The sequence below is a fragment of the Hylobates moloch genome, unplaced genomic scaffold, assembly GCF_009828535.3.
Source record: "Hylobates moloch isolate HMO894 unplaced genomic scaffold, HMol_V3 SCAFFOLD_1, whole genome shotgun sequence".
Lineage (NCBI taxonomy): Eukaryota > Metazoa > Chordata > Mammalia > Primates > Hylobatidae > Hylobates > Hylobates moloch.
In genome coordinates this window covers 96,650,415-96,670,751 of record NW_026652276.1, presented here as the reverse complement: position 1 = coordinate 96,670,751, position 20,337 = coordinate 96,650,415, and the positions used below count along the sequence as shown (strand labels likewise).

The 20,337-nt window shown below is 53.0% G+C and overlaps 1 protein-coding gene across 7 annotated transcripts; it reads left to right on the top strand.

The window, feature by feature from the left end:
• Positions 1-612: 612 nt before the first annotated feature.
• On the top strand, positions 613-19,403 carry INTS15 (integrator complex subunit 15). Of its 7 annotated transcripts, none has more exons than XR_004370405.2 (7): positions 613-1,027; positions 2,210-2,431; positions 4,320-4,485; positions 9,458-9,985; positions 12,717-12,756; positions 18,195-18,497; positions 18,618-18,754. XR_004370405.2 is itself a non-coding variant. In XM_032755862.2 (7 exons), the coding sequence occupies exons 1-7, from the start codon at positions 836-838 to the stop codon at positions 19,128-19,130; spliced, it is 1,722 nt and encodes a 573-aa protein (XP_032611753.1). In that variant the 5' UTR covers positions 617-835; the 3' UTR covers positions 19,131-19,403. The 7 variants fall into 7 exon arrangements, 4 of the variants coding, with proteins under 4 accessions (XP_032611753.1, XP_032611754.1, XP_058298693.1 ...); XR_004370403.2 differs by having other exon boundaries at positions 18,195-18,509; positions 18,618-18,743; XR_004370406.2 differs by having other exon boundaries at positions 18,195-18,441; positions 18,618-18,704.
• The last annotated feature ends 934 nt before the right edge of the window (positions 19,404-20,337 follow it).

Below are 20,337 nucleotides of genomic sequence, written 5' to 3'. Positions count from 1 at the left end.
ACATTCAAGTCCTTTCTGACCAGTTTAAAAATTGTGAAAGTGAACTGCCACCTATTTCAGAGGAGAGATGACTGCCAGAAACGAGGTCTTGGTGCGGAAGGTCTTTGGAGTGGGAGGGCTCTCAGGTGCAGGTGGCAGGTGTTCTGCACCTTGCTAGGCCAAGGAGCCCGCAGTTAGAAAGGCCGGGAAGTGGGAGTCAGGGGCAGGGGGCTTTCCAGCCATCTTCCCCCGTAGCCCCCCAGCTGAGAACAGATGGAAACGTGAAGACGGGTAGCTGGGGCGGCCAGGGAACCCAAGTCCGCTGGCCGAAGCCAAAGCCCGGCACCACCCCCCATCCTTGCTGGTGGAAAGCACCGTGAAATCAACCAGCGGCAGGTCTGAACGCGACGCAGAGCCCGCGAGGGAGTCTGGGCAAGGACGGAGCGGGCCTGCACCGGCGGTTGGGCGGGCTCCGGTGGCGGGGTCCACCTGGGACCGCGGCGCGCCCCTCACCGCTCGCGCCGCCAGGGGGCGCCCTCCGGAGAGCGTGCCTAGGCCGCAGCCTGCGCTTGGCCCCTGCGGGCCGCCGTCTCCGTGCCCGGCCTTCGGCCGCCGTTCGGCTGCGCGGCGGCGGCTCCTGGCGGCGCCGCAGTCGGACCTTCGGGCGCCTGCTGGCCGGCGGCAGCGGCGATGGCCCCCTGAGCAGGCAGGGAGCAGGCGGCGGCAGGCGGGCAAGCGGGCGGGTGCCGCAGCCCAGGCCCGAGTCGCGCCTCTTTGTTTCCACGGGTAGCGGCGCAGCCCCGGGCCCCGGGCGGAAGTGAGACGCTCTCGGCGCGGGGGCCGCGGCGGCCGCACCATGAGCGACATCCGTCACTCGCTGCTGCGCCGCGACGCGCTGAGCGCCGCCAAGGAGGTGTTGTACCACCTGGACATCTACTTCAGCAGCCAGCTGCAGAGTGCGCCGCTGCCCATCGTGGACAAGGGCCCCGTGGAGCTGCTGGAGGAGTTCGTGTTTCAGGTGCCCAAGGAGCGCAGCGCGCAGCCCAAGGTGCGGCCCGAGACGGTCGGGTGCCCGGGCCCCGCAGGCAGGCGGGCGGGCCTTTTCCCCAGCGATGCAGGGTTGTGTCAAGCCGCGGGCGCCCCATGTCCAGGAGTCCCGCACTCGCGCTCGGCCTCGCTCCTGCAGCAGCCCCCAAACCCCTCTCCGGGTCCTGCAGTGTTGCTCAGCTGCCTGTCCAGTCTGCGGGGCGTGTGACAGCCGAGTCTTGGTGTTAAAGGGACAAACTGGCGACTGCCCGCTCCCTAGAGGTCTGTTGGGCTGTTACCGAAAGGCTCATCCTGAGCCCTCCGGGAGGATGTATAACGATCTGTATGGCTTTCTTCTTACATCTTTTTCTTTTCTCTCTCTGCCTTTTTTTTTTTTTTTTTTTTTTTTTTTGTGAGACAAGGTTTCACTATGTTGCCCAGGCTGGGGTGCAGTGGTGCAATCACAGCTCACTACAACCTGGAACTCCTGGGCTCAGGTAATCCTCCCGCCTCATCCTTCTGAGTAGCTGGAACTACAGGCATGCACCACCATGCCCAGCTAATTTCTGAATGTTTTGTAGAGATGGGGCCTCCCTGTGTTACCCAGGCTGGTCTCAAACTCCTGGGCTCAAAATTCTCTCTCCTTGGCCTCCAAAGTGTTGGAATTACAGGCGTGAGCCACAACGCCTGGCCTATATGACTTTTTTCTAAGATTAACAGCAAAGATCTCCCTGAGACCTGAGCTTTACGAAGGGCAAAAAGTTCTACGGGAGCTTTACGAAGGGCGAAAAGTTCTATGGGAAAATACTGTTATTTCATGTTTTCCTTTTTTTTTTTTTTTTTTGAGACGGAGTCTCACTCTGTCACCAGGCTGGAGTGCAGTGGTGCAATCTCGGCTCGCTGCAACCTCCGCCTCCCGAGTTCAAGCGAGTCTCCTGCCTAAGCCTCCTGAGTAGCTGGGATTACAGCTGCGTGCCACCATGCCCGGCCAATTTTTGTATTTTTAGTAGAGATGGGGTTTCACCATGTTGGCCAGGCTGGTCTCGAACTCTTGACCTCGTGATTCACCGCCTCGCCCTCCCAAAGTGCTGGGATTACAGGCATGAGCCACCGCGCCCAGTCTATTTCCTGTTTTCTTAATGTATGAGTTAATAAGTACGTTACAGCCACATTTCTTAACGCTTTTCCCGGATTTCTTTTGCAGAGACTGAATTCACTTCAGGAGCTTCAACTTCTTGAAATCATGTGCAATTATTTCCAGGAGCAAACCAAGGACTCTGTTCGGCAGATTATTTTTTCATCCCTTTTCAGCCCTCAAGGGAACAAAGCTGATGACAGCCGGATGAGCTTGTTGGGAAAACTGGTCTCCATGGCAGTGGCTGTGTGTCGAATCCCGGTGTTAGAGTGTGCCGCCTCCTGGCTTCAGGTACTGCTCAAGAGAGACCCTCGGCCGGGTGCGGTGGCTCGTGCCTGTAATCCCAGCACTTTGGGAAGCTAAGGTGGACAGATCACTTGAGATCAGGAGTTCAAGACCAGCCTGACCAACATGGCGAAATCATGTCTCTACTAAAAATACAAAATTAGCCTGGCATGGTGTTGCATACCTGTAACCCCAGCTACTCAGGAGGCTGAGGCAGGAGAATCACATGAACCCAGGAGGCAGAGGTTGCAGTGAGCTGAGATGGTGCCATTGTACTCCAGCCTGGGTGACAGAGCAAGACTCCGTCTCAAAAAAAAAAAGTCTCCCCTGAGAGTCTCTGAAGAGGAGTTTGCTGTTCGGAATTCTCATTTAATTAGATTTCTGGAGTGTTTTTTGTTTGTTTGTTTAAATTATTTTTTTAGGCTGTGCTTAGTGGTTCACACCTGTAATCCCAGCACTTTGGGAGGCCGAGGGGGGGCAGATCACTTGAGGTCAGGAGTTTGAGACCAGCCTGGCCAACATGGTGAAACCCTGTCTCTGCTGAAAATACAGAAATTAGCCAGGTGTGGTAGCATGCGCCTGTGGTCCCAGCTACTAGGGAGGCTGAAGCAGGAGAATCATGTGAACATGGGAGGCAGAGGTTGCTGTGAGCCGAGATTGTGTCATTGCACCCCAGCCTGGGTGACAGACTGAGACTCAGTCTCAAAAAAAATTTTTTTTTTTAAATTAGGGTGTGTTTTTTTCTTTTTCTTTTTTTTTTTTTTTTGACAGGGTTTCAGTCTGTCACCCAGGCTGGAGTGCAGTGGCGCAATCTTAGCTCACTACAACCTTTGCCTCCTGGGCTCAAGTGATCCTCCTACATCAGCCCCCCAAGTAGCTGGGACCACAGGCACACACCACCATGCCTGGCTAATTTTTGTATTTTTTGTAGAGACAGGGTTTCACCATGTTGCCCAAACTGGTCACGAACTCCTGAAGTCAAGCGATCCTCCTGCCTCAGCCTCCCAAAGTGCTGGGATTATAGGCATGAGCCACTGCGCCCGGCCTAAGAATAGGATTTTAAGAGAAATTTAGCAAGTACTGCTGTAAACAAACATTTTCATCCTGTAGCATTTCACAGACTCCTGAATCTGTTCAATGTGATAGCAGCTGTTAATTTTTACCTGTGGCATCTCACCTGGGATCGTGTAGGGTACAGAAGTTGTCATTTCCTAACCTGAAGGCAGAAATGATGTTTCCTAAGTAAACTGTAAAGCAAGAGCTGGCAGATGTTTTATGTAGAGAGCGAGATAGTGAACTATCTTAGGCTTTGTGCGTCCTGTAGTCTCTTTCACAGCTACTCACCTCTGCCCTTCTAGTGCAAGAACAGCTTTAGGCAGTAGGCAAACGAATAAGCACGATCACATCTCAGTGAAATTTTATTAACAAAAATGGGTGGTGGGACAAATTTGGTCTGTGGGGTGGTTTTTGTTTTTTTTTTTTTTTTTCTGAGACAGAGTCTTGCTCTGTTGCCCACGCTGGAGTGCAGTGGCATGATCTTGGTTTACTGCACTCTCTGCCTCCCAGGTGTAAGCGATTCTCCTGCCTCAGCCTTCCAAGTAGCTGGGATTACAGGCATGCCCCACCATTCCCAGTTAATTTTGTATTTTTAGTAGAGACGAGTTTCACCATGCTGGCCAGGCTGGTCTCGAACTCCTGACCTCAGGTGATCACCCGCCTCGGCCTCTCAAAGTGTTGGGATTACAGATGTGAGCCACGGGCCCCGTTAACATCTTTTTTTTTTTTGTCTTGGAAGTGGTTCTGCCAGTTCTGGTGGTGGTCACTTGTGTGCATAGTTGCTGGTCTACTCACTCACGACATCTGTAGTTATGTGGACTGTGTGGCTTCTTTCCAGCGGACGCCCGTGGTTTACTGTGTGAGGTTAGCCAAGGCCCTTGTGGATGACTACTGCTGTTTGGTGCCGGGATCCATTCAGACGCTGAAGCAGATATTCAGTGCCAGCCCAAGATTCTGCTGCCAGTTCATCACCTCCGTTACTGCGCTCTATGATCTGTCGTCAGGTAAACTTTAAACAGATTATTTCTGGGAAAGAAGCTTCAGTCAGTGGCTAGTTTTATTTTCCACTGAATACCCAGGTGAAGTGTCTAGTGAATGCTTTGGCTGTTTTGTCTCTGAAATGTATATTTTTATTTTTATTATTTTTTGAGATGGAGTCTGTTGCCCAGGCAGGAGTGCAGTGGTGTGATCTCAGCTCACTGTAACCTCCCCCTCCCGGGTTCAAGCAGTTCTCCTGCCTCAGCCTCCCGAGTAGCTAGGACTATAGCAGGCATGCACCACTATTCCCGGCTAATTTTTTTGTGCGTCTTTAGTAGAGATGGGGTTTTACTGTGTTGGCCAGGCCGATCTCAAACCCCTGACCTCAAGTGATCCACCCACCTCGGCCTCCCAAACTGCTGGGATTATAGGCGTGCGCCACCGTGCCCAGCTGAGTTTTTATTTTTTATTTTTTCAGACAGAGTTTCACTCTGTCACCCTGGCTGGAGTGCAGAGGCGTGATCCCAGCTCACTGCAGTCTCTGCCCCCAAGGCTCAAGTGTTTCTCCTGCCTCAGCCTCTCGAGTAGTTGGGACTACAGGTGCCGGCCACCACGCCTGGCTAATTTTTGTATTTTTTGTAGAGACGGGGTTTCGCCGTGTTGTCCAGGTTGGTCTTGAACTCTGAGCTCAAGCAATTCTCCCTCAGCCTCCTGAGTAGTCGGGACCACAGGTTTGTAACACCATGCCTGGCTAATTTTTTATATTTTTTGTAGAGATGGAGTTTCACCATGTTGCCCAGGGTGGTTTTGAACTCCTGGACTCAAGCAGTCCTCCTACCTCGGCCTCCTAAAGTGTCGGCATTACAGGTGTGAGCCATTGCACCCAGCTTGAAATGTGTGTTTTTAATTTAGGCTAAAAGCTAAAGGTATGGGCCACCTAGACATGTGCAGTTTGCTAAGAGGGAACTATTCTTAGTGATATCCATTTGCCTGAGGTGCAATGGTCCAAGTGGCAGGCAGCCCAGAAAGCAAGGTCTGGTGTCTGTGAGATGTGACCCACTCCCTGGACATATGACTTGATTTTTTATCATCCCCATACTTTCTTTAATTTTTTTAACTTTTTTGGATATAGAATCTTGCTCTGTTGCACAGGCTGCTGGAATACGGTGGTGCAGTCATAGGTCACTGTAGCCTCAAAACTCCTAGGCTCAGTCCAGTATTGGTCTCCCACCAGCCTCCTATTTTTAAGCCTTCTTTTTTTTTTTCTTTTTTTGAGACAGAGTCTCCCTCTGTCGCCCAGGCTAGAGTGTAGTGGCATGATCTTGGCTCACTGCAACCTCTGCCACCTGGGTTTAAACGATTCTTCTGCCTCAGCCTCCTGAGTAGCTGGGACTACAGGCGGGCACCACCACGCCTGGCTAATTTTTGTATTTTTAGTAGGGATGGGGTTTCACCATATTGGCCAGGCTGGTCTCGAACTCCTGACCTCCTGATCTACCCATCTCGGCCTCCCAAAGTGCTGTGATTACAGGCATGAGCCACCGCGCCCAGCCGAGCCTTCTTTTATCTGTCACCCTTTTTTTTTTTGAGACAGAATCTCAGTCTGTTGTCCAGGCTGGAGTGCAGTGGCATGATCTTGGCTCACCACAACCTCTGCCTCCTGGGTTCAAGAGATTCTCTTTCCTCAGCCTCCCAAGTAGCTGGGATTATAGGTGTGTGCCACCACACCTGGCTACTTTTTGTATTTTTAGTAGAGATGGGGTTTCACCATGTTGGCCAGGTTGGTCTTGAACTCCTGACCTCAGATGATCCACCCGGCTCGGTCTCCCAAAGTGCTGAGATTACAGGTGTGAGCCACTGTGCCCAGCCACCTTTTCTCTTGTTGTTAGGCTTTGTAGCTCTCTTGAGAAAGTTTGTGTGGAAACATTGTGAACATGCAAGCGCATGCCATATTCGTACGCTAATTTCTTTTTTTCTTGTTGTTTGTTTTTTGAGACGGAGTCTCACTTTGTCACCCAGGCTGGAGTGCAGTGGCACGATCTCGATTCACTGCAAGCTCCGCCTCCCAGGTTCAAGCGATTCTCCTGCCTCAGCCTCCCAAGTAGCTGGGACTACAGGCGCCCGCCACCATGCCCAGCTAATTTTTTGTATTTTTAGTAGAGCCGGGGTTTCACCGTGTTAGCCAGGATGGTCTCGATTTCCTGACCTCGTGATCCACCCACCTTGGCCTCCCAAAAGTGCTGGGATTACAGGCGTGAGCCACCGCGCCAGCCGCATATGCTAATTTCATACTCTCCTTTTCCTAGCAGTTTCCCCTTGGAATGGGAGGCAGGTGTTGGGGAGCAGGGCCACGCTGCTGCAGTGGGATTTCCCCTCTCTCTCCTCCAAAGGCTTCCTAAGAGCTGTTAACAGCTGGGAGCAGTATTCAGGCCTTTCATCTTCCAATAGGAAGGATTTCACTGAACCCGGCTATGGTATCATAGTTGCCTTTTTGGCTTTTTTTTTTTTTTGAGATGGAGTCTCACTCTGTCACCTAGGCTGGAGTGCAGTGGTGTGATCTCAGTTCATTGCAACCTCCACTTCCCAGGTTTAAGCGAGTCTCCTGCCTCAGCCTCCTGAGTAGCTGGGGCTGTAGGCATGTGCCACCATGCCTGGCTAATTTTTGTATTTTTCGTGGAGTCAGGGTTTCACCCTGTTGGCCAGGCTGGTCTCGAACTCCTGACTTTAAGTGATCTCCCTGCCTCAGCCTCCCAAAGCGCTGGGATTACAGGCATGAGCCACCGCACCCGACCTACTTTTTAAGTCATTGGTTATTCAGGCCAATGAGTACAGAAACTGGCCTTACCATGGGGAAGGGATGAGTTAGCATGTGGAACAGGAAAGAATATTCAGGGAATGCCACTGACACAGCAGAGCAGATCTGAAACAGTGTTTTTCTCTTAAGCCAGTATGTCTGTTGAGATGTTGGTGATTTCTCAAGTCACTGCCATACAGCAGTGGCCCTGGAAGTCACCATCCGAATGGTGATTGAAACCGCTTTTGGGCACTTCTGGTAACAGGAGAGCATTCTTGGGGAGCCTGTGTCTTCAAAGCACAAAAAGGAAGATACCCACATAATGATATACCCCCTTTCCTGGATGGTGCTGAGAACGCGGGACTCTAGAGACCCTAACTGGGATCCTAGAGACTGAGGACTCACGAAGTGCACACGCCGACGTGTATCATGAGGGCACACCTGCACAAGTGTGTGCACACACACACACATTTTCTACAGGCTGGTAGAGATGCATCAGCTCAGATCTGAGGGGGCAGGGATACACTGGAGAGGTAGGTATGACCTGGCGTTGCCCAGACAGAAACATCTCTGTGGAATCAAGAGGCTGCACACATGGCCGGGCGTGGTGGCTCACTCCTGTAATACCAGCACTTTGGGAGGCCGACGTGGGCGGATCACCTGCAGTCAGGAGTTCGAGACCAGCCTGGCCAACATGGTGAAACCCCGTCTCTACTAAAAATACAAAAATTAGCCAGTGCGGGGGCAGGCGTCTATAGTCCCAGCTACTCGGGATGCTGAGGCAGGAGAATCGCTTGAACCTGTGAGGCAGAGTTTGCAGTGAGCCGAGATCACACCACTGCACTCCAGCCTGGACGAGGAGCAAGACTCCGTCTCAAAAAAAAAAAAAAAGGCACACAGGACAGCACCTGCTCCCCGCTGTAGCCATCGTCTCACCACAGTAGGTGGGCAGGGTGGTTCATACTCCAACAGTTGGCAGGAATCATCTCAGATGGTGGGCACAGCCCCAGAGAGAGGGGGCTGAGGACCCACTCCCGTGCACACAGCCAGCCTAAGGGTATTGCACACCAAGCCCCACACGCGCAGTATAGCCTCCTGATTAAAAGCCAGGCTGCTGAAGTCAGATCTGGGCCTTACGCTTTTCGTGTGTGTGTTTGTGTTTTTTTTTTTTTTTTTTTCCTGAGACAGGATCTCACTCTGTCGCTCAGGCTGTTGTACAGTGGGACAACCACAGCTGACTGCAACCATGACCTCCCAGTATCAAGTGATCCTCCCATCTCAGCCTCCTGAATAGCTGGGAATATAGGTGTGCACCATCACTCCCAGCTAATTTTTAAGAATTTTTGTAGAGACTGGGTCTCACTATGTTTCCAGGGCTGGTTTCGAACTCCTGAACTCAAGTGATCCTCCGGCCTTGGCTTCCCAAAGTGCTGGGATTGCAGGTGTGAGCCTGGGCCACATACTTTTGACGAGTCCTGGGGAAATCACTTGACATGACTGTGCCTCAGTTTCCTTGTCCTTTGTATGAGACTGATCGCTGGGGTGGAGGGAGGATTAAACGAGTTCATCTGTGTAAAGAATGGAGACCTGTGCCGGGCTCATAGGAAGCCCAGACTAAGTGTCACCATCTGTTCTCTTCTGGGCCACAGAGCCTGCCAGGTTTCAGGGATCACATCTCTGAGGGTTGCTTAGATGAGGGTTCCAGGTTTGGGGTTGGGACAATCCTTGGCAGCAGCCAGATGACTGACAGGACTCTGAGCTGCTCCCTGAAGGCCACCATTGCTGTCACTGCCCCATACAGGAGACACTGAGCACTGGGAGGACACGTACTCAGGAGAGAAGGGGTGACGTGTGGCAGTGTGGGATAGAAAAAGCTTGGAATTTTATCCGAATGAACATGCAGGAGGAAATTTCTCCAAAGCATGATGGAGTTCCAGGGAATTGTAGACTTAAGTATTTCTGCAGCCTCTCCTTTGCTCCAGGGTCCTGGGCACTGGGATGTGACAGTGACTGAGATGAGAGTCCCAGTCCCCCTGGAGTGGATGTTCTAGGAAAGGGGACAGAAAATAGCTAAGCCAGGAGGTGTGATCCGGACCATCAGGTGGGCAGTGCCATGGGCTCTGGGGTCAGGCTTCCCTCCCTTCACTTCGCGCCCCTGTCCTCGAGGCCAGGAGCGCTCCTGACCTAATGGTCTTTGTTTGCAGATGACCTCATCCCACCTATGGACTTGCTTGAAATGATTGTCACCTGGATTTTTGAGGACCCAAGGTTGATTCTCATCACTTTTTTAAATACTCCGATTGCGGCCAATCTGCCAATAGGATTCTTAGAGCTCACCCCGCTCGTTGGATTGATCCGCTGGTGCGTGAAGGCCCCCCTGGCTTATAAAAGGAAAAAGAAGCCCCCCTTATCCAATGGCCACGTCAGCAACAAGGTCACAAAGGACCCGGGCGTGGGGATGGACAGAGACTCCCACCTCCTGTACTCAAAACTCCACCTCAGCGTCCTGCAGGTCCTCATGACGCTGCAGCTGCACCTGACCGAGAAGAATTTGTATGGGCGCCTGGGGCTGATCCTCTTCGACCACATGGTCCCGCTGGTAGAGGAGATGAACAGGTTGGCGGATGAACTGAACCCCCTCAACGCCTCCCAGGAGATCGAGCTCTCGCTGGACCGGCTGGCTCAGGCTCTGCAGGTGGCCATGGCCTCAGGAGCTCTGCTGTGCACGAGAGGTGGGTGCCTCCCTGGCCCAGGTCTCCTGGTGTGGTGACACCACCGCCCTGCAGAAGGAAAGAGGGGCTCCTGGACAGACACTGTTTTTGCTTCATTTAGGACTTCTTTTCCTCCTAGCAAACACAGGGGAGGAAGGTGCCCCAGCCGTGCCCCCTGCACTCCGCCCTCCCTGCTCACCCTGTCAGAGTCCTAACATCCCACAGATGGGAGGTCTCAGTGTTGCCCAGGACTGGGGACTCCTCGAGAGCCTAGATAGCTTTCCTTCCGAGGAACCCTTTTTCTTTTTTATTTTATCTTATTTTTATTTATCTATTTATTGCAACGGAGTCTCACACTGTTGTCCAGGCTAGAGTGCAGTGGCTCGGTGCAACCTTCATCTCCTGGGTTTAAGCAGTTATCCTGCCTCAGCCTCCTGAATAGCTGGGACTACAGGCATGTGCCAGTGCCACCACGCCTGGCTAATTTTTGTATTTTTAGTAGAGACAGTTGCACTATGTTGGCCAGGATGGTCACCTGGTGGCCACCTCTGCCATCCAAAGTGCTGGGATTACAGGCATGAGCCACCGCGCCGTTTCTTTTTCTGTGTCCTTTTTTATTTTTATTTCTGTTTCTTTATTTTTATGAGACAGGGTCTCTTGCTCTGTTGCCCAAGCTGGAGTGCAGTGGCACGATCGTAGCTCACCACAGTCTCCAACTCCTGAGCTCAAGCAATCCTCCCCCCTCAGCCACATAGTAGCTGGGACTACAAGTGTGTACCATCACACCCAGCTAATTTTTTAAAAAGATTTTTGTAGAGTCAGGATCTCTCCATCTTGTCCAGGCTGGTTTCAAACTCTTGGGCTCATGTGATCTTCCCACCTCAGCCTCCCAAAGTGCTAGGATTACCGCTGTGCCTGTCCTTGTCCTTTTTTATTGAGGCATAATTTTTTTTTTTTTTTGAGATGGAGTCTCACTTCTTTGCCCAGGCTGGAGTGCAGTGGTGCGATCTCGGCTCATTGCAACCTCCGCCTCCCGGGTTCTAGTGATTCTACCGCCTCAGCCTCCCAAGTAGCTGGGATTACAGGTATGTGCCAGCACATCTGGCTAATTTTTGTATTTTTAGTAGAGACGGGGTTTCACCATGTTGGCCAAGATGGTTTCAAACTCCTGACCTCAAGTGATCCGCCCGCCTCAGCCTCCCAGAATGCTAGGATTACAGGCGTGAGCCACTGCTCCTGGCCTTGAGGCATAATTTATACACAATAAAATGATGTGGGTTAAGGGCAGGATCTGATGAGTTTTGACTAATGGTTACTCATGTGACTACTTCCGCGTTGATAACACACAACATTCCCACTGCCTGTGGGTTTTTTGATCTTCGTTTCTTTTGAAGATGAGGTCTTACTCTGTCACCCAGGCTAAAGGGCAGTGGCACAATCATAGCTCACTGCAGCCTCGACCTCCTGTGCTCAAGTGATCCTCCCACCTCAGCCCTCCTGAGTAGCTAAGGCGTGTATCACCACACCTGGCTAATTTTTTTTTTTTTTTTTTTAGACGGAGTCTCGCTCTGTCACCCAGGCTGGAGTTCAGTGGCGTGATCTCAACTCCCTGCAAGCCCTGTCTCCCGAGTTCACGCCATTCTGCCTCAGCCTCCCGAGTAGCTGGGACTACAGGCGCCTGCCACCAAGCCCGGCTAATTTTTTGTATTTTTAGTAGAGATGGGGTTTCACCATGTTAGCCAGGATGGTCTCGATCTCCTTACCTCGTGATCCACCCTCCTCGGCCTCCCAAAGTGCTGGGATTACAGGCGTGAGCCACTGCGCCCAGCCCACACCTGGCTAATTTTTAAATTTTTTTGTAAAAATGAAGTCTCGGTATGTTGCCCAGGCTGGTCTCAAACTCCTGGGCTCAAGCGATCCTCCCACCTTGGCCTCCCAAAGTGCTGGCATTACAGGCAGGAGCCACTGTGCCAGCCTCATGGCCTGTTTTGAGGTTCCTTCATTCTCCTGCATTTTAGTGCTTGGACTCTTCCTGGAGAATGATATGGTGCTAATGACATGCTTGGGTTTGCTTTTTAACTGACTCACTCAAAAGGTTGCTTGTGGTGCCAGGGGATGGCCATGGGTTTCCCATCTTACTGCTGCTCTCAGATTGCCTTGGGTGCCTGATTGCCCAGGGACAGCCCGGCCTCTGGGCTTTCTCCAGCCATCTGACAAATTGCCAGCAGGGCCGCCTCCTTTCCTAAGTGCCATCTTTTGTTTGTGGATGGGTTTTTTAAAGCCAAAATTGAAGACAAAGAGAACTCAGATTCTATTTTTTTTTTTCTGAGACGCGGTCTCACTCTGTCGCCCAGGCTAGAGTGTGGTGCCACAATCTCAGCTCACTGCCACCTCCCACTCCTGGGTTCTAGCAGTTCTCCTGCCTCAGCCTCCCAGGTTGCTGGGATTACAGGCATGCGCCACCACGCCCGGCTAATTTTGTATTTTTAGTAGAGACGGGGTTTCTCCATGTTGGTCAGGCTGGTCTCGAACTCCCGACCTCAGGTGATCTGCACGTCTCGGCCTCCCAAAGTGCTGAGATTACAGGCGTGAGCCACCGCGCCCGTCTAGAACTCAGTTTCTAAATGACGCTAGGGAAATGTAGTATGAGGCCCTCTTGCTGTCTTGCTAGCATACTTGCAAAGAACATCAGTGTGTATTTCACCGTGTTATCTCCAGTATGTTCGTTAATCTTACATCTCCTTAATTGCAGATGACCTGAGAACCTTGTGCTCCAGGCTGCCCCATAATAAGTAAGTATCCTCAAGACTCCTAGCTGGGCCAGCTTGCTGGAGCAGGGTGGAGGGAGGCAAGACAGGGCGAATCCCTTTGTCCTGGGTTCTTTGGGGAGAGCCCGGTAAGGACATGAGGATAAGTGGAGCATCAGATAAAGCACATGAACAGAACTCAAGTAGAAAGTAAACCTGAAAAATGGTCATCTTGCTGGGAGTCCATGAAAGAGGCCAGTCCCTGTATCACGGAAAGCTCCCGAGTGAAGGTGCACCTGTTGAGTGGTGGGTATGGTGCAGGGGGCCCTCTGTTGGTGGCACTGTGAACTGCACAGCCCTTTGGGAAGTCTCGCAGAGCCACAGCCCTAGAGCACTGTACGTTTGTTAGGCTAGCTGCCAGCGCTTGGCCATCAGGCGGCACGGACCTGGGTTCTGGGTGTGGCCCTGTCTGGGATTGGCTGTGACACTTGGGAAGTCTCTTGACCTGTCTCTATGCCTCAGCTCACCCCCTTGTAAAATGGGGGTGATGCTGTTCCCTGACTCACAGGGTGGTAGTGAGGATGAGACCCAGTGGTGTTGGTGAATTTCTCATCCTACTCCTTGCCACGTGGAGACCTCCACAAACGCAGTCATCATGTGAAAAGTGGAAACTGGTCAGATTCTGGAGAGAATCCGGGCCTTGCCACTTCCAAAAGTCCATATGTCCTTGGGCAGCTTCCCTGCCTTCTGCCTGAAGTCCTCGTGTGTAAAATCAAGAAAGCCATGGGACCTGCCTCATGTCCCTCTTGCCTACCCCAGCTTCTCACCGTAAGGTTTTTGTGAGGATTAAATGAGTAAAAACAGGCCAGGGCTGGGGCGCGGTGGCTCACGCCTGTAATCCCAGAATTTTGGGAAGCTGAGGCAGGTGGATCACCTGAGGTCAGGAGTTCGGGACCAGCCTGGTCAACATGGTGAAACCCCGTCTCTACTTAAAATACAAAAATTAGCCAGGCGTGGTGGTGCGTACCTGTAATCCCGGCTACTCGGGAGGCTGAGGCAGGATAATTGCTTGAACCCGGAGGGTGGAGGTTGCAGTGAGCTAAGAGCGTGGCACTGCAATCCAGCTTGGGCAACAGAGTAAAACTGTCAAAAATAAAAAATAAAAATAAAAAGGCCAGATGTGGTGGCTCATACCGGTAATCCCAGCACTTTGGGAGAACAAGGCAGGTGGATCACTTGTCAGGAGTTTGAGACCAGCCTGGCCAACGTGGTGAAACCCCATCTCTACTAAAAATACAAAATAAGCCAGGCGTGGTGGCATGCACCTGTAATCACAGCTACTTGGGAGGCTGAGGCTGGAGAACCACTTGAATCTAGGAGGCGGAGGTTGCAGTGAGCTGAGGTCGTGCCACTGCACTCCATCCTGGGTGACAGAGCCAGACTCTGTCTCACAAAAACAAAAAGACTGGGCATGGTGGCTCACAACTGTAATCCCAGCACTTAGGTAGGCCAAGGTGGGCGGATCACCTGAGGTCAGGAGTTTGAGTCCAGCTTGGCCATCATGGTGAAACCCCATCTCTACTAAAAATACAAAAGTTAGCCAGGCATGGTGGCGGGCACCTGTAATCCCAGCTACTTGGGAGGCTGAGGCAGGACAATTGCTTGAACTCAGGAAGCAGAGGTTGCAGTGAGCCAAGACTGCACCATTGCATTCCAGCCTGGGCAATAAGAGCAAAACTCCGTTTCAAAAAAAAAAAAACTGGCCAAATATGGTGGGTGGCATGCATCTGTAATCCCAGCTATTCGGGCGGCTGAGACAAGGATTGTTTGAGCCCAGGAGTTTGAGGCTGCACTGAGTTGTGATCGTGACTAAACTACCTGGGCAACAGAGCAAGACCCTGTCTCTTAAAAAAAAAAAAAGAAAAAAAGTGAAAACACAGAATGCACTTAAACTAGTACTTGGCCTGTAGTGAATATCTAGTAAGTGGCAGCTGCTTTTTTTCTTTTTGAGACAGTCTTGCTTTGTTGCAGAGGCTGGAGTGCAGTGGCACTATCTTGGCTCACTGCAAGCCTCGGTGTCCTGGGCTCAAGCCATCCTCCCACCTCACCCTCCCAAGTAGCTGGAACTACAGGTGTGCACCACCACAGCAGGCTGATTTTTGTATGCACAAAAATGTTTCATACCAATGCAGTTACTAACTAGCAAAGAACTGGAAACAACCTGTCTTACAGCGTGGTGATACTTAGTAAATGAGTTGTGATACATCAGGAGGATGGAACATTATGCATCTGCTACAAATAGTAACTGACTGCTGGGGAGGAAATGTTGATAGTGGAAAGCAGAACTCCTGTGCACATGGACAGGGTTTATAGAAATGACAAAGTGAGCTTGGTGGGGTTAGTAATGTTCTTCCTTTGGAGCCCTCACACTGGTCTTTAGCAAGGAGAAGCAGGCTTCCAGGGTAGATGTTGGCCAGCAGTGTGGACAGAGGGGCAGTGAGTGGCTCGGCAGCCCTGGGGGTGCACACAGACTCGGCCTGGCCCACTGGCTCTGTCAGATTCAGCGGCAGAGCGCTGCGCAGGGCTCGCAGGCTGAGATAGAAACATGCATAACTTGAGTCCAGGGTTCAGCCGGATGCTGGTCCACAGCCTGCAGAGGAACTGCATCTTTGTGTGGGGTTTGGGGACTCCCATCCATGCCACACTCACTCTGCCAGGTTCTGCAAGGGAGGAGCCCCGGCAGGTGTCTGGATGGGTACAAAGCCTGAGGGGATGGAAGGGAACAGTCTCTGGGATGAGACTGTTCTGCCTGAGGTGTTACAACAGCAGCACAGACAGATCAGAGGGCCACCTCTCCCAGGGGCCCACACTCTTCCTCTCCTCTTTTTCCTTTTCTCTTTGTTTTTTTTGGTTTTGTTTTTTTGAGATACTGTCTCATTGTGTCACCCAGGCTAGAGTGCAGTGGTCTGATATCAGCTCACTGCAACCTCCACATCCTGGATTCAAGGGATTGTCCTGCCTCAACCTCCTGAGTAGCTGGGACTACAGGTGCCTGCCACCACGCCTAATTTTTGTATTTTTAGTAGAGACAGGGTTTTGCCATGTTGGCCAGGCTGGTCTCGAACTCCTGACCTCAAGTGATCTGCCTGTCTCGGCCTCCCAAAGTGCTGGGATTACAGGCGTGAGCCACTGTGCCTGGCCTCTTTTTCCTTTTTTTTTGGTCTGGGTTCTAGAAGTTTCCACAGCATCGAAGGACATTGTTGATATCAGCTGGCACCTTTCCCCTCCTGCAGGAATCCCTTTGTGATAGTTCCCTTCTTTGTCCACCGCTTTTATTTAACATTTTAGTGTTTTTTTTCAGGGAATTAAAAAGCAGGATACAAATTCTGTGTATCATCCGAGTCTTATAACTAGGGCTCCACGTTAGAGCCCCCCGGAACTTCTCAGCAGTCCCCTGCTGGTTCTGCTCCGGAGCCTCTGACTCCATCCCTTCCAAGGAGCTGGTGGCCGCCTCTGCTGACGCAGATTTGGGGAGCCCTGACCTCCCGGGGCAGGCCTGGCCCTGCTGTTGGGGAAGGACAGGGGGTCGCCTGGAATACTTCTTACATTTCTTTTCTTTTTTGTTTTTTTTTTTTTGAGACAGAGTCTTACTCTGTCACCCAGGCTGGAGTGCATGGTGTGATCTCGGCTCACTGCAACCTCCGCCTCCCAGGTTCAAGCGATTCTCCTGCCTCAGCTTCTCGGATAGCTGGGATTACAGACACCTGCCACCATGCCTAGCTAATTTTTGTATTTTTAGTAGAGACGAGTTTTCACCATGTTGGCCAGGCTGATCTCGAACCGCTGGCCTCAGGTGATCTGCCTGCCTCGGCATCCAAAAGTGCTGGGATTACAGGTGTGAGCCACCACGCCTGGCCTACCTCTTAGATTTCTGACAGTCTCTGTGTTCATCGTGTTTCCAAATAGACTGGAAACTTCTTGAAGTGCTTTCTGTCTTTGGCAGGGTGTGTACAGGTTCAAATCATCACATGACCGAAATTTGGCCTCTGCAGTACCTCCTCCTTGGGTTCCTTAATCTCTTGCTAAATTCCTTACCCAGGGTTATTTAATAGTAGTCACAGAAAGAAAAGGGGCTCAGAAGAGCTTTGGGCACCGAATGCACCAGCCCTCCACGTACCCTCTGTTTACTGCCTGAGCCCCTCCTGGGGGCCCTGGGCCCAAGCCTTTGTACTGGGGAGCTTGGGGGTTCAGTCTGTGACAGACCAGCCCCTTGATGGAGCATGGGGAAGTAGGCAGAGAGCAGGCAGGGCTGTGGCTGGGAAAACGGGCTGTTGTGGGACCCAGTTAGGACAATATGCAGGGACAGAGCCTTGGCCGAGTGACGGGTTGTGAGTAGAACCCGGCACGCTGGCCTTTGTGTTAGGAGAGAGCAGTGCAGGCTCTGCAGACACAGGACCCAGCCGGAGCAAGATCCTGGGGCAGGTCAGGAGAGGGGTGGGCAGAGCCCGTCTGTCTGCAGCAGAAGCTTCCGAAGGGGGAAGCAAGGGGAAGGCAGGGTAGGGAGGAGGCCTGGGACCTGAAGCTGGGAAGGGCCCCGAAGCTGGGAAGGGCCCCGAAGCTGGGAAGGGCCCCAGAGGGCCTTTTTTTTTTTTTTCTTTGAGACAGGTTCTCACACTGTCTCCCAGGCTGGAGTGCAGTGGCACAGTTACGGCTCATGACTCACTGCAGCCTTGAACTGAACTCAAGCAATCCTCCTGCTTCAGCCTCCTGAGTAGCTGGGACTAAAGATGTGCACCACCACGCCCAGCTAATTTTTAGTTTATTTTCTGTAGAGATAGGGTCTCACTGTATTGTTCTGTCTGGTCTTGAACTCCCGGCCTCAAGCAGTCGGCCTCCAAACATGCTGGTATTACAGGCGTGAGCCACTAGACCTGGCCAAGAGAGGTTCTGATTGGGGAGAACCCATGGGGAGTTGGTCGTTTCCGGCTGACACAGGGCGGGGCGGGCCTCGCCTCGGCTCGGGGAGCTGGGGGTGATGAGCCAAGCCAGGGAGTTCTGGGGGGTTGGGGGATCATCCTGGGGAGGGCGTGGTTAGAAGGCAAGGGCCGTGAGAAACTCTTTGAGGAGTCTGGGAAGGGACCCGGTGTTGGAAAGCCACGTTGAATTTGCTGGGAGGAGGATTCCAGGAAGTGGGGGCCGTGGTGTGCTGTACCACCAGGACGGGAGGTCCAGGCCTCTGGGGCCCGGAGGCCTTGGTGGGAGCGCGGTGGCGGATGGGGAGACCGTGCGTGCAGCTGTTCTCGGAGCCCCGGTGCTGGGTGCTGGATGCTGGGCGGGGTGGGTGCCCAAGGGGAGAGGGGGTCCTGAAGCTGAGGCTGCGCGGGGCGGGATGGGAGGTGGGTGGGTCCCGGAGGTCTGTAAGGGCTGGGTCCAGGCCTGGGTCGTCCCCGAGGGGGCCGCACCGGACTCATTCTGAATTTCAGGACTCTGAATTTCGGGGTCGTTTGCAAGGCCAGCTTCCTGGGGCTTCTGCTTGGAATTCAGGTAGGGCGCGGTCATTCTTGGCTCTGAGGAGACTGTGGCCAGCTGTTCTGTGTGTCCCAGCGCAGCAGAGAGCCACAGAGGCTGACGTGGAGGCCACCTGTGTGGGCTGCGCCCCCAGGAGTGCTGCGGCTGGAGCTCCGTGGGCCACAGGCCCCGTGCAGGGCCCGCTCCCACGCATCCTCGCCTGTGAGGTCCTGGCTCTGCCACTGCTGCTCCGCGTCCACCGCCTGGACCCTCGGGTGGTCCGTGCCTGTGTCGGTGCCTCTCCCGGGCGGGGTGCGGGGGGACGGGGTCAGCCTGCCGTGCGCACCTGCGGAGTCCCTGGAGCCCGCCCGCGCTGACGCTTCTCCTTGTGTTCGCAGCCTCCTCCAGCTGGTGATCTCGGGTCCCGTGCAGCAGTCACCTCACGCCGCGCTCCCCCCGGGGTTCTACCCCCACATCCACACGCCCCCGCTGGGCTACGGGGCCGTCCCGGCCCACCCCGCCGCCCACCCCGCCCTGCCCACGCACCCCGGGCACACCTTCATCTCGGGCGTGACGTTTCCCTTCAGGCCCATCCGCTAGGCTGGCCCGCGTGTGCCTTCTGCGCCCTCGCTGGACGAAGCCTTCCGAGAAGGAAGGGGTGGCCAGGCCCCCAGAAGAGAACCTCGGGGAAGGGGCCGGGCAGCCCCTCCCCGCCGGCAGAACCGTCTCGGTGTCACGGAGTCCAGGTGCTTCCCACCCGGTCGCATTCTTTGACGTCCAGATTGGATGGTGAAGGGAAGAGTCCAGCCTCTGCCGAGAGCCTGCTGCGTGCGTTTTCAAAACATGCCGATCCCGGGAGCCTCTGTTCTCTACGCATTTCAGACATACAGCCTGTGTCGCGAGGAGTGTGACGGGAGGAGCCACAGGTGCAAGCCCGTGTGTCTGGCCTCTTTCCTCGTGAAGACGATGTGTCGCCGCCAGAAAAAGTGGGCTCCTTCTGCAGCCCCGTGAGCTGAGCCCAGGCTGCGTAGTGACCACAAGCTTATGTGCAGCACTGCTCAGGGAAGCTGTCAGGAATTCCCCTCACCTCGGAAAGGAAATTCTCAGTTTTATTGGGGGTGTCTAAATTTTCCTTTCATATGTTCAAATAAATTTTTCTAAACAGTCATGTAGACTTTATGGAATGTATTTTTAACAGCTTCATAAATGTTGATTCCAACTGCAGGTATTTTCTTCCCAATCTCTTTTTTTTTTTTTTTAAGACAGAGTCTCACTCTATCGCCCAGGGTGGAGTGCAGTGGCATGATCTCGGCTCACTGCGACCTCCGCCTCCCGGGTTTAATCGATTGTGGCGCCTCAGCCTCTGAGTAGCTGGGACTACAGGTGCACGCCACAACGCCTGGCTAATGTTTTGTATTTTTTAGAGATGGGATCTTGCTAGGTTGCCCAGGCTGGTTTTGAACATTTGAGCTCAAGCGATCCACCCACCTTGGCCTCTCAAAGTGCTGGGATTACAGGCGTAAGCCACTGCACCTGGCCTCCTTCCCAATCTCTTATGATCGTCGCAGTTTTTAGTCATTTCTTTTGACGGAAACAGCTTGGACACCCTTGTCCCCAGCTGAGCCTGGCAGCTGAGGTCAGTGGCATAAAGTGCTCCAGGTCTTTTTTTTTTTTTTTTTTTTTAAAGACAGGGTTTCACTCTGTCGCCCAGACTGGAGTGCAGTGATGTGATCTCAGCTCACTGCAACCTCCGCCTCCCAGGTTCAAGTGATTCTCCTGCCTCAGCCTCCCAAGTAGCTGGGATTACAGGCGCCCACCACTACGCCTGGCTAATTTTTGTATTTTTAGTAGAGACAGGATTTCACCATGTTGGCCAGGCTGGTCTCGAACTCCTGACGTCAGGTGATCCGCCAGCCTCAACCTCCCAAAGTGTTGGGATTACAGGCGTGAGCCACTGCGCCCAGGCTGCTTCAGGTCTGTTTGCTTTGGGTCACATTTCTTCCCTCAGGTACAAAACACAGCCATCGGGGATCTTTTTCCTACTGAAAAGGGAAGGTGTCTGCTTGGAGTCCTCCCTTAACTGACTTCAGGAGGAAGGAAAGATCAGGAACCATGTCA